This window comes from Elephas maximus, chromosome 6 (genome assembly GCF_024166365.1).
Source record: "Elephas maximus indicus isolate mEleMax1 chromosome 6, mEleMax1 primary haplotype, whole genome shotgun sequence".
Classification (NCBI taxonomy): domain Eukaryota; kingdom Metazoa; phylum Chordata; class Mammalia; order Proboscidea; family Elephantidae; genus Elephas; species Elephas maximus.
The window spans coordinates 87,884,235-87,902,933 of NC_064824.1; the positions used below are offsets into that span (position 1 = coordinate 87,884,235).

At 38.7% G+C, this 18,699-nt stretch overlaps 2 protein-coding genes across 2 annotated transcripts in view; one reads left to right on the top strand and one right to left on the bottom strand.

Moving 5' to 3' along the window:
• Positions 1-18,699, bottom strand: part of LOC126077915 (translation initiation factor IF-2-like) — a 420,687-nt gene that overhangs the window by 397,045 nt on the left and 4,943 nt on the right. The gene's annotated exons all lie outside the window — the stretch shown is intronic.
• Positions 1-18,699, top strand: part of ANKAR (ankyrin and armadillo repeat containing) — a 105,928-nt gene that overhangs the window by 39,273 nt on the left and 47,956 nt on the right. Inside the window, exons 9-10 of the mRNA XM_049887668.1 lie at positions 234-338; positions 9,681-9,922. Of these exons, the coding sequence (XP_049743625.1) occupies positions 234-338; positions 9,681-9,922 (347 nt within the window). The remainder of the gene's footprint in view (positions 1-233; positions 339-9,680; positions 9,923-18,699) is intronic.

Genomic DNA, 18,699 nt, shown 5'->3' on the forward strand with positions numbered 1-18,699 from the left:
TTCAGGATATTCTTCACTTATTATGTAGACTACAAACCTCAAAGATCATGAGTCTATATAATCTATTCAGCACCTTAGAGAGGGCCATGAGCACTAGGGAATTTAATTAATGCATATGGGTGGTGATGGTGATCTTAACACTTGGCTTTTTTGGCCTGTACAGATGTAGAATCAATCATTCTATTGCCACTTGTAAAATTACAGCTTGTATTTTTTTGTTGAACACTTATCAGAAATGTTGCAGTGTGAAAGCTATAAACGAAGGATGATGGCTGTAATGTCCTTAGAAGTAATTTGCTTAGCGAATGATCAATACTGGAAATGTATTTTGGATGCAGGTAATACAGTATCTATTCACTGTCTTTTGTTTATGCTAGTTTATGTATAGCTATATTACACTCAGATCAATCACTAAAATATATTTTTCATTTTAGAGGAAAAATTTTAGTTGATTTTAAGTTTCTTTTTCTTCCCAAGATTACTTCCATGATGTGTCAGCCTTTTCTACTTGGAAGCTGGACAGTATAAAAAAATTATATTAATTCCATTTCTCTAAAAGTTTGCAAACTTAAAAAGATATTAAATTACATACTGTCTCATATTTACTTTCATTTAGAAGGCTCTAGTTCTTTTTCATATAAATAATTATCTAACCAAATTGCCCTGATTTTTTTTTATTGTACTTTAGATGGTTTATAGAACAAACTAGTTTCTTATCAAACATTTAGTACACACATTGTCCTATGACATTGGTTAACAACCACACGACATGTCGACACTCTCCCTTCTCAACCCTGGGTTCCCTATTACCAGCTTTCCTGTTACCTCCTGGCTTCCAGTCCCCTGCTGCAGGGCTGGTGCTCCCCTTTAGTCTTGTTTTGTTCCAGTGGCCTGTTCAATATTTGGCTGAAGGGTGAACCTCAGGAGTGGCCTCATTACTGAGCTGAAAGGTGTCTGGGGGCCATACTCTCAGGGTTTCTCCAGTCTCTGTCAGGCCAGCAAGTCTGGTCTTTCTTTTTGAGTTGGAATTTTATTCTACATTTTTCTCCAGCTCTGTCTAGGACCACCTATTGTGATCCCTGTCAGAGCAGTCACTGGTGGCAGCCGGGCATCATCTAGTTGTACTGGACTCAGTCTGGTGGAGGCCGTGGTAGATGTGATCTTTTAGCCTTTGGAGTAATCCTTCCCTTGTATCTTTAGTTTTCTTCATTCTTCCTTGTTCCCGAAGGGGTGAGACCAGTGGAGTATCTTAGATGGCCGCTCACAGACTTTTAAGACCCCAGGCGCTACTCACCAAGGTAGAATGTAGAACATATTCTTTATAAACTATGTTATGCCACTTGAGCTAGATGTTCCCTGAGACCATAGTCCCATAGCCCTCAGCCCAGCAACTCGGTCCCTCAGGGAGTCTGGGTATGTCTATGGAGCTACCATGACCTTGCCTTGTACACGTTGTGCTGGCTTCCCCTGTATTGGGTACTCTCTTACCCTTCTCCAAAGTTTCCAGTTATCTATTGTCTATTTAGTGTTTTTCCATCCCCACCCTTCCCCTCCCCTGTAGCCATCAAAGATTGTGCCTTTCTGTATGCAAATCTTTTCATGAGTTTTTACAGTAGTGGTCTCATACAATATTTTTCCTTTTGTGATTGACTTATTTCACTCAGCATAATGCCCTCCAGATTCATCCATGTTAGGAGATGCGTCACAGATTCATCCTTTCTTTATCGTTGCTTAATACTCCATTGTGTGTATGTACCACAGACTGTTTATCCTTTCATCTGTTGATGGGCATCTAGGTTGTTTCCATCTTTTTACTATTGTGAACAATGCTGCAGTGAACATGGCTGTGCATATGTCTATTCATGTGACGACTCTTACTTCTCTAGGATATATTCCTAGGAGTGAAATTGCTGGATCATATGGTATTTCTATTTCTAGCTTTCTAAGGAAGTGCCATATCATTTTCCAAAAATGGTTCTATCATTTTGCATTCCCACCAGCAGTGCATAAGAGTTAGAATCTCCCTGCAGCCTCTCCAACATTTGTTACTTCCTGTTTTACTGATTCTTCGTGCCAGTAATGCTGGGGTGAGATGGTATCTCATTGTGGTTTTGATTTTCACTTCTCTTTTTTAATGGCTGGAGATCACAAACATTTCCTCATGTGTCTTTTCGCCGCTTGAATGTCTTCTTTGGTGAAGTGTCTGTTCATATCCTTTGCCCATTTTTTAATTGGATTGTTTTTTGTTGCAGAGGTGTTGGATTTTCTTGTAGATTTTAGAGATGAGACCTTTGTCTGATTTGTAATAAGCAAAATTTTTTTCCCAGTCTGTAGTTTCTCTTTTTACTCTTTTGATGAACTCTTTTGATGAGCATAAGTGTTTAATTTTTAGAAGATCCCATTTATCCAGCTTATCCTCTGGGTGTTGTGTGTTGTTGGTTCTGGTTTGTATCTTGTTAATGCCATGTATTAGGGCCTCTAGCATTGATCTTATTTTTTCTTCTATGAACTGCACAGTTTTTGGCTTTATATTTAGGCCTTTGAAACATTCTGAGTTAGTTTTTGTATATGGTGTAAGGTATGGGTCCTGTTTCATTTTCTTGCAGATGGACATCCAGTTTTGCCAGCACCATTGGTTAAAATGACTGTCTTTTCCCCATTTGATGGACTTTGGGCCCTTGTCGAAGATCAGGTGACCATAGGTGGATGGATTTACATCTGGGTTCTCAATTCTGTTTCATTGGTCAATGTATCTGTCATTGTACCAGTACCAGGCTGTTTTGACTACCATAGCTGTGCAGTAGGTTCTGAAGTCAGGTAGTGTGAGTCCTCCTACTTTATTCTTCTTCAGTAGTGTTTTACTTATCTGGGGCTCCTTCCCTTTCCATATAAAGTTAAAGATAAGTTTTTCCATCTCTTTAAAAAATGTTGTTGGTATTTGGATCGGGATTGCATTGTATTTGTAAATCATTTTGGGTAGAATTGTCATTTTCACAATGTTGAGTCTACCTATCCATGAGCATGGTATGTTTTTCCATTTATGTGCATCTCTTTTGATTTCCTGCAGTAGTGTTTTGTAGTTTTCTTTGTATAGGTCTTTTATATCCCTGGTTAGATTTATTCCAAAGTATTCTATTTTTTTAGGGGTTATTATAAGTGATATTGTTTTCCCGATTTCCTTTTCATCATACTCTTTATTGGTGTATAGGAATCCAACTGATTTTTGTATGTTTCTCTTGCATCCTGCAAATCTGCTGAAGCTTTCTATTAGTTCCAGTAGTTTTCTTGTGGAGTCTTTTGGGTTTTCTATGCATAGTATCATATCATCCACAAATAGGGAGAGTTTAACTTTTTCATTACCAATTTGGATGCCCTTTATTTCTGTTTTTTGACTTATTGCTCTAGCTAGGACTTCCAGGGCAATGTTAAACAGGAGTGGTGATAAAGGGCATCCTTGTCTTGTTCCCATTCTCAAGAAGAATGTTTTCAGCCTCTCTCCATTAAGAATGATATTGGCCATTGGTTTTGCATATATGCTCTTTATTATGTTGAGAAATTTTCCTTTTATAGCTATATTATTGAGACTTTTTATCAGGAATGGATGTTGGACTTTGTTGAATGCCTCTTCTGCATCAATTGAGGTGATCCTGTGATTCTTTTTTTTATGTGGTGGATTACATTGATTGATTTTCTAATGTTGAACCATCCCCGCACACCTGGTATAAATCCTACTTGGTTGCGGTGTACTATTTTTTTTTGATATGATGGTGTATTCTGTTGGCTAGAATTTTGTTGAGAATTTTTGCATCTATATTCAAGAGAGTTATTGGTCTGTAATTTTCTTTTTTTGTGGTGTCTTGCCTGGTTTTAGTATCAAGATTATGCAGGCTTCATAGAATGAATTCAGAAGTATTGCTTCCCTGTCTACATTCTGAAATAGTTTGAGTAGTACTGGTGTAAGCTCTTCTCTGAATGTTTGGTAGAATTCTCCAGTAAAGCCATCTGGGCCAGGGCTTTTTGTTGTCTGGAGTTTTGTTTTGTTTTAAGTTACCTTTTCAATCTCTTCTCTCGTTATGGGTCTGTTTAGCTTTTGAACATCATTTTGTGTTAGTTTGGGTAGGTAGTGTGTTTCTAGAAATTTGTTCATTTCCTCTAGGTTTTCAAAATTGTTGGAGTATAGTTTTTCATAATACTCTATAATGATCCTTTTAATTTCAGTTGGATCTGTTATACTGTCTCCCATTTCATTTCTTATTTGGGTTATTTGCGTCCTCTCCTGTTTTTCTTTTGTCAGTTTGGCCACTGGTTTGTCTATTTTGTTCATCCTTTCAAAAAACCAACTTTTGGTTTTGCTGATTCTTTCTATTGTTTTTCTATTCTCTATTTCATTTATTTCTGCTCTAATCTTTATTATTTCCTTTCTTCTGGTGGCTTAGTGTTTTGATTTTGTCCCGTTCTTCTTTTTTGATGTGTGCATCTATTGCTATAAACTGACCTCTGAGGAATGCCTTTTCTGTGTCCCAAAGGTTTTAGTATGATGTGTTTTCATTCTCTTTTGATTCTAGGATTTTTTTTATTCCATCTCTGATTTCTTGTATTACCCAGCGGGTTTTAAGCAGGGTGTTACTCAGTTTCCTTGTAATTCATTTTTTTCTCCCCTATTCTTCCTATTGTTAATTTCTACTTTGATGGCATTGTGATCAGAGAAGATACTTTGTATTATCTCAATGTTTTGGATCTTGTTGAGGGTTGCTCTGTGGCCTGTGCTGTGGTCTATTCTAGAGAACATTCCATGTGCATTGGAAAAGAATGTGTACTTTGTAGCTGTTGGGTGGAGTGTTCTATATATGTCTATTAGTTCAAGTTGGCTGACTGTGCTCTTTAGCTGTTCTGTATCTTTGCTGAGTTTCTTTCTAGATGTTCTGTTCTTTACCAAGAGTGGTATGTTGAAGTCTCTTACTATTATTGTGGAACTGTCTCTTTCTCTTTTCAGTGCTGTTAGAGTTTGTTTTACATATTTTGGAGCCCTGTCATTAGGTGCATAGATGTTTATTATGGTTAAGTCTTCATGATGGAGTATCCCTTTAATCATTATATAGTGCCCTTCTCTGTCTTTTATGGTGGATTTTGTTTTAAAGTCTATTTTATCTGAGATTAGTACTGCCACTCCTGCTCTTTTTTGGTAGTTGTTGATCGATATATTTTTTCCATCCTTTGATTTTTAATAAATTTATTTCTTTGTTTCTAAAGTATGTCTCTTGTAGACAGCATATTGATGGATCCTGTTTTTTTTTTTAATCCATTTTATCACCCTGTGTCTCTTTAGGGGTGCATTTAGGCCGTTTACATTCAGCACAATTATTTATAAGTGTGAGTTTATTGCTGCCATTATGTACCACTTTTTTTTTGTGGTGCTAATGTTTTCTCTGTTCCTCTTACTCTCCGGTGCTGAGTTCCTTTTGTTTGTGGATTTGCTTTTCATTTCTTTTGTTTTTACGGAGATGTTATGTTTTTCTTCTTTATTTTGATGAGGTTTGTAACTTTCTTTTTGGTTACCTTGAAATTTACCCTTATCTTCCTAGGTTTGATCCAGTCTATTATTACTTGGTATCGCCTTGCCTTCCTCTACATTAGAAAGTTCTATACCTACGCCATTTATTCCCTTTTTATTGTTCTGACGTTGTTGTTTACAGATTAACCTCTGTGGTTTCCTGTTGCAATTCTTTTGGTTTTGGATAGTCCTTGAGAGTTCATTTCCTATGCTGGTATCTGGCTGGTACAATCTTGCATCCTAGATTCAGGCTGTGGTCTGATATTGCTTGTTCTCAGACCAAAGGACTCCCTTTAATAATTCTTGTACATTTGGTTTGGTTTTTACATATTCCCTTAATTTCTGTTTATCTGGAAATGTCCTAATTTCACAATCAAATTTGAAAGACAGTTTTGCAGGATATATTATTCTTGGTTGGCAATGTTTTTCTTTCAAGGTTTTATATATATATCATACCATTGCCTTCTTGCCTGCATGGTTTCTGCCAAATAATCAGAGTTTAGTCTTAATTGTTTCTCCTCTGTAGATGACTTGTTGTTTTCCTGGACCTGCTCACAGGACTTGTTCTTTGTCTTTGTCTTTAGCGAGTGTGATCATGATATGCCTTGGTGTTTTTCTTTTGGGGTCTAACCCATATGGGGTTCATTGAGCTTCTAGGATGGTCAGGTTTTCATCATTCATGATGTTAGGGAAGTGTTCTGTCAGCAGTTCTTCAGTGATCCTCTCTGTGCTTTCCATTTTCTCTCCCTGTTCTGGAACTCCGATCACTCACAGATTTTTGCTTTTGATTGTATTCCATGTAATTCTCAGGGTTTCTTCATTTTTCTTCGTTCTTTTTCTGATTTTTCCTCAAACAGAGTTGTATCCAAGTGTTTGTCTTCAATTTTACTGATCCTGTCTTCCATCATTTCAAACCTGCTCCTCAGCCCTTCTTTGACCTGTCCATTTCTGAAATATTGATATTTATCTTTTGGATTTCTAATTTTTTTTTTTAATGATTTCTAGTTGTGAATTTATTTTGGCATTTTGTTCCTATGTTATTTTCCTGAATTCTTCCATTTTTTTTGGTCTGTATTTTCCATGAATTTGTCTTCCTTTTCCATAAATTTCTCTATTTTTTCCTCATTTTGACTGCTTTTTGCTTCAATTGTTGGATAGCTCTGAATATTAGAGACTTGAATTCCCTGTCAGGTAGTTCTAATGTCTTTTCTTCTACTGGAAAGTCATCTGGTGTTTTATTTTGGATGCCTACTGGAACCATCCTGTCCTGTTTTTTAATATGTTTTGATATCGTCTGCTGTCTTGGGAACATTCAGTAGTTATTTTCTTCATTTCTCGATTGTAGATTTGTTTGTTTTGTCCTGCTTTTTTGTTTTATTTGGTTATGTCTGACCAGGCAGGCTGTGTTCTCTGTTGTTTGCTCGTCTGTAGTCGTGATACTTTTCACCTCCTTGTCCAATGGGTGGGGCCAGTCACTCAGGTATGGTGCAACAGGGCAGGTCCAGCTGAAGGGGAGTGGTTGGGATGGGTTGTTTGTGGCACACACTAGGGCTGACAGGTCAGGCCAAGAATCAGTGCTAAGCAGGTTCTGGTAGGCCATGTGTGTGGTTCTCAGAGGTGTGATGTTCAGTACATGGTGCAGGTAAGCAGGAAAGAGGGGGGAGGTTGTGATGTATGGAGCTAGTATGGGTATGGGAAAGAGGAGAGAGAAACAGGAGCCAAAAAGGAACAAAGGAAAAACAAACAAACAAAAGGCAGAGCAAAGGGAGCTTATTGGAGTGGAGAGATGAGATCCTGAGAAATGGAGAGAAGCAAAAAGGAGAATAAAAAAGAAAAAGGGAAAAAGAAAAAAAAAATAACTAGACAATTTGGAAAAGAAAAGAAAAAGAGTAATAGAAAAGCCCCCGGGGGGCCCCCAATGTGGTCACGAAGACCAGGGAAGTCTCCCAGGTTGCACTATAGCCTGGCTAGAGCGGGGATAGATGTCACATAGTGCCGGGTATTCAGGAGACAGTAAAAGAAGGTAAGTATAGACAGATGAGAACTGAGAAATACAGAAAGACAGAAAGGGAAAAAGAGAGAAGGAAAAAAGGAAAAGCAATGCCCCCAGGGATCCTGCTTACAAGGCTATGGAGATTGGAAGAGTGTCTCCTAGGCTCTGCAGTGTAGTCTGGCCAGAAGGGTCTCCGAAGTGCGAAAAGAGAAAGAAAACAAACAATCAAAACAAAATAGAAGCAAAACAAAACTAGCCAAAAACAAAAAACCTAGGGATCCCACCAGTGTGGTGTCGTGGGCCAGGGAAGTGGATCCCCAGTCGAGCGTGGCTTCACAGCCTTTCAAGAAGCAAAGATGGCACACGGAGCCAGGTGTGCGAGAGAAAGGAGGAGGAGGTGGTGGGAGGCATGGAAGAAACCAAAAGAGATGGAAAGAAGAAACACCAGCTCAGGGACTTGGCCAGTGTGGACGGGGCAAATCCAAGCGGCCTGGGGCAGAAGCAGCTGCCTCCTGTCCAAGAGACTGTGGCTTGCAGGAAACAGAGGAAGCCAGAGGGGTAGGGGAAAAAAGGTGGGGGTTAGGAACACATATATCTCTTGTTACCGGGTGCTCTGTCTCTTGCTAGGAACTTCGTGAAGCCGATTTCCTGTACTCCCTGTCTGCAGATCTGCGATGTGGGTGGGGTGAATCCAAGTGGCATGTAGGCTGCACTTCCTGGCTGGCCGAGTCACTGCAGCCAGCCAGGAAGTTCAGAGGTAGAGCAGCGGGGAGAGGACGGGGGAGGGGGTTGGAAAGCGTGTATCGCTGGTTACCAGGTGCTCCGTTTCCTGCTGGGAGGTCTGTGAAGCTACTTTACCATGCTTCCTGTCAGCCAATCTCTGACAGGAGTCCGTGATGGCAAATCTGTGCTGCCTTAGCTGATAAGGTAACTCGGGACGTATCTCTTCTCGCTCTCAGTCCTCTGTCAGTTTCTTATTCCATTCGGTGTTTGGCTGAGTTCTTTATCTCTTCATTTGACACTCTGAGTTCCAGGAATGATGTTTGTGTCTGTTTTACTTAGTTTTTCGGGTCTTTGCTGTGGAGGGATGGCATGGTGCTTCGGTCTATGGCACCATATTGGCCAGCACCCTTATTTGGTATTTGCACAATTAATATTTTTTTCAAAATAGGAGATTTAGAGTCAGGCCTGGGTATGTAACTAGCTCTGAGTTTAGAATTTAGGCTAATCACTTAATCTTCTAAGCCTAGTTTTGTCATTAATAAAATGGTTCATACAGGGTTGTTGGAAGAGCAGCACTGTCTAATAGAGCTTTCTGCAATGGTGGAAATGTTCTGTCTGCACTATTCAGTATGGTAGTCATTACCCACTTGTGGTTATTGAGCACCTTAAATATTTTTTGAAAGAATGAATTAATTAAAAAATTATTTGATTATGGTTGTTCCCTAATGTGTTCCTAAAAACATGTACAAAAGATTTATGTTAAAAAATAGAGCACAGGCTTACAGGGCATGATGGAGGTTTCATTTTTAGTAGCTAAATAAGTAAATAAAGCCTTAATTACTCACATTATATTTCCCACCATTTAATGTGTGCTCTTTCCTTTCACACTGAATCGATTTAAGTACAACAAGCATCCAAGTGAAGCCAGATTTTCTATTTTCACCATGCCCAGTGATTTCCATCTTTGAGCCACTGGGGCTAATGCTGTCTTCTATTAGATCCAGGACTTTATTTTTCTGTTTTCCACTTGCTTGCATAAAATAAGGTTAAAATATAATAAAAATTTCAAAAAATTTCACAAGCACTGCCACACAAAGTTGATACAACAATCAAAACAAGTCTACCATATGGTACTGCAAAGTATTTATCAATGGCTTTAAGCCAAAATTCAGTGTTTCAGAGGTGGCTTAGTGTTACCGATAAAAAATGTGTGATTGTGAGTGTTGTGTGAAAATCAAATGTATAAGCAATGAGAGTTGCCTATACTGTAAATACAGAAAAATGCATTTTTATAGTTTCAAAGTATAACAATAATTTTACATTTTATATAATTATTTACATTGTCATGCCCATAAACATTACTTAAATCATATCATAAATAAGTCATATTTTGTCTTTATCTCTTCATTATAGGCACCATTCCTGCCTTAATCAACCTATTAAAATGCCCCAAAATAAAATTACAGTGCAAAGCAGTTGGGTTATTGAGTAATATCTCAACCCATGTACCTGTAGTTCATGCTTTGGTAGAAGCAGAAGGCATTCCAGCTCTGATCAACCTACTGGTTTCTGAAGAACCTGAACTACACTCTCGCTGTGCTGTCATTCTATATGATATTGCTCAACTTGGAAACAAGGATGTTATTGCCAAATATGTAAGTTCTTTTCATACAGCATCATTCCACTGACAGTAATTCCCTCATAGAGTAGCTAGAAAGATAAAGACCTGTGTTATACAGTGGCAAAACTCTCAGGAAAGAATACCAACCTCAATGAGGATGGCAAGGAGTAAATTTTCCACAACTCCGTGACTGCCAAAAGTAAACAATAAGATTTAATGGACCAGAGCTAAACAGTTTATTACTCACAGCATAGCAAACAGTGTGAGTGGCAGCGTAGTTGGCCATTATTTACATTTAAAAGTAGCATTTTGGAGGGAGGAGACAACGTGGCACTATAGACAGAAGCACCATGCTGTTGCTCCACAGCAAAGGCCTGAAAAGCTAAGTAAAACAGAAGCAAACACCAATCCGGGAACCCTAAGTGTCGAATGAAGAGGTAAAGAACTCAACCAAGCATTGAATGGGAAAAGAAACTGATAGAGAACAGAGAGCAAGGAGAGATACAGAGCTGAGGTCCCTATCAACTAATGCAGCTCAGATTCCCCATCTTGGACTCCTCACCGCCGACAATGGCAGACAGGGAGTACGAGAAGGCAGCTTCATGGAGCTCACAGCAGGCAACAGAGCACCCAGTAACCAGTGATACATGCTTTCCCACCCCCCATCTTTCTCCTCCCGGTCGGTTTCTGTGGCTTCCCAGCGGGCTGCAGTCACTTGGCCTGGGAAACATCAGCTCCGTGCTGCTTGGATTCACCCCACCACACCAGCCACTTCCTTTAGTGTTATTTTTTTGATGCTGATGTTGCTTTTTCTTGGCTTCTTTTGGTTTCTTCTCTCCCTCTCACCTTTTTCCTTTCCTTTCTCTTGAATGCCTGGCTCTGTGTGCCATCTCTACTTATTTTTGACTGGCTGTGAAGCACCACTCAGCTGGGGAACTACTTCCCCAGGGCACATGACCAAGCTGGTGGCATCCCTGGGGGAACATTTTTTCTTTCTTCTCTTAGTACTCTTTTTTCCTTCATTTCTTGGTTTCTCTTCTATTTTCCTTCTTTTCCTGTCTCCCGAACACCTGGCACTGTGTGCCATCTCTGCACTTTCTAGATGGACTGTGCCACTTGGCTTGGGAGCCCCTTGCCCAGTCTGCTCCACCAGACCAATGGGATCCCTGGGGGCATTTCTTTATTATTATTATTATTATTTTTCTTTCTTCCTTTTGTTTTTCTCCATTCCAGTTTCTCATCTCTCTACTTTTCTTCTTTTCCTGTATCTTGAACACCTGGCACTGTGTGCCATCTCCACCCCATCTAGACAGGCTGTGCAGTACCTAGCAGCGTGGGAGTCACTTTCCCAGACCGAGCCACCAAGCCAGTGGCCTCCCTTGGGGATTTTTTTTCTTTTCTTGATTTCTAGTCTCTCTCTACCATTTTTCCCTTCTTTTCTCCTGAACACCTGGGAACATGTCAACCTCTGCTCCTTCTAGAGAGGCTGTGCAGTGCTGAGTGGCTGAGAACCCACTTCCCCAATCTGCGGAACCACACCAGTGGGCTCCATCAGGGCATCAAGTTTTTTTTTTTCTTTTCTTTTCTTTCTCTCTTTCTTTCTTGATTTCTTGTTTCCCTCTACCTTACTTCCTTACCATTCTCCTGAACACCTGGCCGCTCCACTTCTGTTGGACCTGCCCTGCTGGACCCATAGCTGAGCAACTGACCCTGCCCATTGAACAAGATGGTGAGAAGTATCGTATGCACAGACAAGCAAAAAACAAAGAATGCCCAGCCCATCTGCTCGGACATAACCAAATAAAACAAAAAAATCATGATGAAATGAACAAATCTACAATCAATAGAAGAAGAAAATAACTATTAAATGAACCAAAGACAGCAGACAATATCAAAACATAAAAAAAACAGGACAGAGGGTTCCAGTAGGTGTCCAACATAAAACATAAGATGACCTTTCAGCAGAAGAAAAGGCACTGCAACTCCCTGATAGGGAATTCAAATCTTTAATATGCAGAGCTATCCAAGAGTTGAAGGAAAAAGCAGACAAAATTGAGGAAAAAATAGACAAAATCATGGAAAAGTCACAAAAAAAAAAAAAAAACAATGGAAGGATTCAGGACAATAATACAGGAACAAAATGATAAAATAAATTCACAACTAGAAATCATACAGAAATAGCAATTAGGAATCCAAAAGATAAACCAGATTTCAGAAATGCACAGTGTCAGAAAAGGTCTAAGAAGTAGGTTTCAAACAATGGAAGACAAGATCAGTGAAACTGAAGAAAAATACATGAATTCCACTTTTTTGAGGAAAAATGAAGAAATTCTGAGAATGATGTGGGATACAATCTAAGCCAAAAATTTCTGAGTGATCAGAGTTCCAGAAGAAGGGGGAAAACAGAAACATAGAGAGGATCATTGAAGAATTGTTGACAGAAAACTTCCCTACTATCATGAAAGACGAAAAGCTAACAATCCAAGAAGCACAGTGAACCCCATACAGGATAGATCCCAAAAGAAAATCACCAAGGCATATCATAATCACACTCGCTAAAAACAAAGACAAAGAAAGAATCCTGAGAGCAGCTTGAGAAAAACAAAAACTCATATACAGAAGGGAAACAAAAAGACTAAGCTCTAATTGATCAGCAGAAACCATGCAGGCAAGAAGGCAATGGGATAACATATATAAAACCTTGAAAGAAAAAAATTGCCAACCAAGAATAATATATCCTGCAAAACTCTCACTCAAATATGATGGTGAAATTAGGACATTTCCAGAAAAACAGAAATTAAAGGAATATGTAAAAACCAAACCAAACCTACAAGAATTATTAAAGGGAGTCCTTTGGATCATGAACAAACAACATCAGACGACAGCCTGACTCTAGGATGCAAGACCACATTACCCAAATACCAACCTAGGTAATGAACTCTCAAGAATTAATCAAAACTAAAAGAATTACAACAGGGAACCAGAGAAATTTCAATGTCAGAATGATAAAAAAAGGGAATAAAAGGTGTAGGTATAGACCTTTCAAATGAAGAGGAAGGTAACACCATACTAAGTAATAAAAAACTGGTTCAAACTTAGGAATATAAGTGTAAATTTCAAGGTAAACACAAGGAAAGTCAACAAACCTACTCATCAAAATAAAGAAGAAAAACAAAGTCTCGGTAAACACAAAAACAAAAGAAATGAAAAACAAAATCCACAAACAAAAGAAATTCAGCACAGGAGAGTAAAAGGAACAAAGAAAATGTCAGCACCGCCAAAAAAAAGCAGTATAAAATGACAGCAATGAACTCACACCTATCAATAGTTACACTGAATGTAAATGGCCTAAGTGCACCCATGAAGAGACAGAGAGCGACAGACTAGATTAAAAAAACAGGATCCATCAATATGCTATCTACAAAAGACACATCCTAGAAATAATGACATAAATTTCTTAAAAATCAAAGAATGGAAAAAAATATATCAAGCAAACAACTACCAAAAAAGAACAGGAGTGGCAATACTAATATCAGATGAAATAGATGTTAAAACAAAATCCACCATAAAAGACAAAGAAGGATATTACATAATGATTAAAGGGACACTCCATCGTGAAGACTTAACCATAATAAATATCTACACAGTCAATGACAGGGTTCCAAAATCCACAAAACAAACTCTAAAAGCACTGAAAAGAGAAATTGAGAGTTCCACAATAATAGTAGGAGACCATCTTAGTTATCTAGTGCTGCTATAACAGAAAATACCACAAGTGGATGGAATTAACAAAGAGAAATTTATTTCCTCACAGTAAAGTAGGCTAAACGTCCAAATTCAAGGCGTCAGCTCCAGGGGAAGGCTTTCTCTCTCAGTTGGCTCTGGAAGAAGGTCCTTGTCCTCAAACTTCCCATTGTTGAAGAGCTTCTCAGGCGCAGGGACCCCATGTCAAAGGGACGTGCTCTGTTTCTGGTGCTGCTTTCTTGGTGGTATGAGGTCCCCAACTTTCCGCTTGCTTCCCTTTCCTTTTATCTCTTGAGAGATAAAAGGTTGTGCGGGCCACACCCCAGGGAAACTCTCCTTACCTTGGATCAGGGTACGGGTGGCGTTACAATCCCACCTTAATCCTCTCAACATAAAATTACAATCACAAAATGGAGAAAAACCACACAATACTGGGAATCATGGCCTAACCAATTTGATACATGTATTTCATGGGGGGGGGGGGACACAATTCAATCCATGACAGAGACTCCAACACACCACTCTTGGTAAAGGACAGAACATCTAGAAAGAAACTTGAAAAAGATACAGAAGATATAAGGCCACAATCAGCCAACTTGACCTTATAGACATATATAGAACACTATACCCAACAGGAAACCCTGGTGGCATAGTGGTTAAGTGCTATGGCTGCTAACCAAAGGGTCAGCAGTTCAAATCTGACAGGCGCTCCTTGGAAACTCTGTGGGGCAGTTCTACTCCATCCTATAGGGTCACTATGAGTCGGAATTGACTCGACGGCACTGGGTTTGGTTTGGTTTTTTTTGTTATACTCAACAACTGAAAAGTACACATTCTTTTCCAACGCATGTAGAGTGTTCTCCAGAATAGAATGCATCTTAGGCCACACAGCAACCCTCAACAAAATCCAAAACACTGAGATAATACAAAGTATCTTCTCTGATCACAATGCCATCAAAGTAGAAATTAACAACAGGAAGAGTAAGGAAAAAAAAAAATTACATGGAAACTGAGTAACACCACTGGATAATAGAAGAAATGAAAAATGGAATAAAAAAATTCCTAGAATCAAACGAGAATGAAAACACATCATACCAAAACCTTTGGGACACAGCAAAGGTATTTCTCAGAGGTCAATTTATAGCAATAGATGCAAACATCAAAAAAGAAGAAAGGGACAAAATCAAAACATTCCCTATACAACTCGAGCAAATAGAACAGCAAAAGAAGCGCACAGCCACCAGAAGACAGGAAATAATAAAGATCAGAGCAGATATATAAATGAAATAGAGAATAGAAGAACAATAGAAAGATCAACAAAACCAAAAGTTGGTTTTCTGAAAACCCAAAAACCCAGTGCCGTCGAGTCATTGGTTTTCTGAAAGAATGAACAAAATTGACAAACTATTGGCCAAATTGACAAAAGAAAAACAGAAGATGCAAATAACCCAAATAAGAAATCAAATGGGAGACATCACAACAGACCCAACTGAAAGAAAAAGGATCATAACAGAGTATTACGAAAAACTATACTCCAACAAATTTTAAAACCTAGAGGAAATGGACAAATTTCTAGAAAGACACTATCTACCACAACTAACACAAAATGATGTTGAAAATCTGAACAGACCCATATAAGAGAAGAGATTGAAAAGGTTAAAAAAAAAAAAAAAAACTCCCAACAACAACAAAAAAGCTCTGACCCAGATGGCTTCACTGCAGAATTCCACCAGACTCTCAGAGAAGAGCTTACACCAGTACTACTCAAACTATTTCAGAACACAGAAAAGGAAGGGATACTTCCAAATTCACTCTATGAAGCCAGCATAACCCTGATACCAAAACCAGGCAAAGACAACATAAAAAAAGAAAATTACTAACCAATAGCTCTCATGAATATAGATACAAAAGTTCTCAAAATTCTAGCCAATAGAATTCAGCATCATATCAAAAAAATAATACACCATGACCAAGTGGGATTCATACCAGGTATCCAAGGATTGGTTCAACATTAGAAAATCAATCAATGTAATCCACCACATAAATAAAAAGAAAGAAAAGAATCACATGATCATCTCAATCAATGCAGAAAAGGCATTGGACAAAGTCCAACACCCATTCCTGATAAAAACTCTTAATAAAATAGGCATTTAAGGGAAATTCGTCAACATAATAAAGGACACCTATACAAACCCAACAGCCAACATCATTCTTAATGAAGAGAGGGTGAAAACATTCCCCTTGAAAACAGGAACAAGACAAGGATGCCCTTTATCACCACTCCTGTTTAACATTGTGCTGGAAGTCCTAGCTAGAGCAATAAGGCAAGAAACAGAAATAAAGGGCATCCAAATTGGTAATGAAGAAGTTAAACTCTCCCTATTTGCAGATGATATGATACTATACATAGAAAACCCAAAAGACTCCATGAGAAAACTACTGGAACTAATAGAAAGCTTCAGCAGATTTGCAGGATACAAGAGAAACATACAAAAATCAGTTGGATTCCTATACACCAATAAACAGAATGATGAAAACGAAATCAGGAAAACAATACCATTTATAATAAACCAAAACCAAACCCACTGTCGTTGAGTCGATTCAGACACAGCCCCTAAAAAAAAGTACTTAGGAATAAATCTTACCAGTGATGTAAAAGACCTAAACAAAGAAAACTACAAAACACCACTGCAAGAAACTAAAAGAGATCTACATAAATGGGAAAATATACCATGCTCATGGACAGGTAGACTCAGCATCGTGAAAATGTCCATTCTTCCCAAAGCAATCTACAAATACAATGCAATCCCTACCCAAATACCAACAGCATTCTTTAAAGAGATGGAAAAACTTATCATTAACTTCATATGGAAAGGGAAGAGGCCCTGGATATAAGTAAAGCATCACTGAAGAAGTATACAGCAGGAGCACTCGTACTACCTGTCCTCAGAACCTATTATACAGCAACAGTAGTCAAAATAGCCTCGTACTGGTACAACGACAGATACATTGACCAACGGAACAGAATTGAGAACCCTCAGGTAAATCTATCCACCTACAGTCACCTGATCTCTGACAAGGGCCCAGAGTCCATTAAATGGGGAAAAGACAGTCTTTTTAACAAATGGTGCTGGCAAAACTGGATGTCCATCTGCAAAAAAAAAAAAAAAACCCATACCTCACACTGTACACAAAAATTAATTCAAAATGGATCAAAGACCTAAATATAAAACCAAAAACTATAAAGATCATAGAAGAAAAAATAGGATCAACACTAGAGGCCCTAATACACAGCATTAACAAGATACAAACCACAATTAACAACACACAAACTCCAGAAGATAAGCTAGATAACTGGGATTTTCTAAAAATTAAACACTTGCTCATCAAAAGACTTCACCAATAGAGAACCTGCAGACTAGGAAAAAATCTTTGGCTATGACAAATCCAACAAAGTCTAATCTCTAAAATCTACAGGAAAATTCAACATCTCTACAACAAAAAGACAAAAAATCCAATTAAAAAATGGGCAAAGGAAATGAACAGACACCTCACTAAAGAAGACATTCAAGTGGCTAACAAACACATGAGAAAATGCTTGTGATCACTGGGCATTTCAGAAATGCAAATCAAAATCACAGTGAGATACCATCTCACCCCAGCATTACTGGCACGAATAAATAAAACAGGAAATAACAAATGTTGGAGAGGCTGCAGGGAGATTGGAATTTTTATGTACTGCTGGTGGGAATGCGAAATGGTACAACCATCCTGGAAAACGATATGGCACTTCCTTAGAAAGCTAGAAATGGAAATATCATACGATCTAGCAATCAGTAAGACTCATCACACGAATAGACATATGCACACCCATATTCACTGCAGCATTGTTCACAGTAGCACAAAGGTGGAAACAACTTAGGTGTTCATCAACAGATGGACAGATAAACTATAATACATACACACAATGGAGTACTATCCAACGATAAAGAACAATGATAAAGAAAATGATTAATCTCACAACATGGATGAATCTGGAGAGCATTACGATGAGTGAAATGTCAATCACAAAAGGATAAATATTGTATGAGACCACTACTGTAAAAACTCATGGAAAGGCTTACACACAAAAAGAAACAATCTTTGATGGTTACAAGGGAGGGAAGGGGTGGGGATAGAAAAACAAACACTAAATAGACAAGAGGTAAGTGGTAACTTTGGTGAGGGGTAAGACAGTACACAATACTGGGGAGCCAGCACAACTTGTCCAAGGCAAGGCCATGTAAGCTCCATAGACACTTCCAAACTCCTTGAGGGACAGAATTACTGTGCTGAGGGCTATGGGGATCATGGTCTTCGGGAACATCTAGCTCAAGTGGCAAAACATAGTTTATAAAGAATATGTTCTACATTCTACTTTGGTGAGTAGTGTCAGGGGTCTTAAAAGCCTGTGAGTGGCCATCTAAGATACTCCACTGGTCTCACTGCGTTGGAAGCAAGGGAGAATGAAGAAAACAAAAGATAGAAGGGAAAAATTAGTCCAAAGGACTAATGGGCCACAACTACCACAGCCTCCACCAGACTGAGTCCAGCACAACTAGATCGTGCCCAGCTACCACCACTGACTGCTCTGACAGGGATCATAATAGAGGGTCCCCGACAGAGCTGGAGAAAAACGTAGAACAAAATTCTAACTCACAAAAAAAGCCCAGACTTAATGGCCTGACAGGGACTGGAGAAACCTTGAGAGTATGGCCCTGGACACCCGTTTAGCTCAGTAATGAAGTCACTCCTGATGTTCACCCTTCACCAAAGATTAGACAGGCCCATAAAACAAAAAGAGAATAAAGGGGCACACAGCCCAGGGGCAAGGACTAGAAGGCAGGAGGGGACAAGAAAGCTGGAGATTGGGAACCCAATGTGGAGAAGGGAGACTGTTGACATGTCCTTGCATTGGTAACCAATGTCACAAAACAATATGTGCACTAATTGTTTAATGAGAAGCTAGTTTGTTCTGTAAACCTGCATCAATTAAAAAAATAAATAAAAGTATTATTTTGTGTTGCA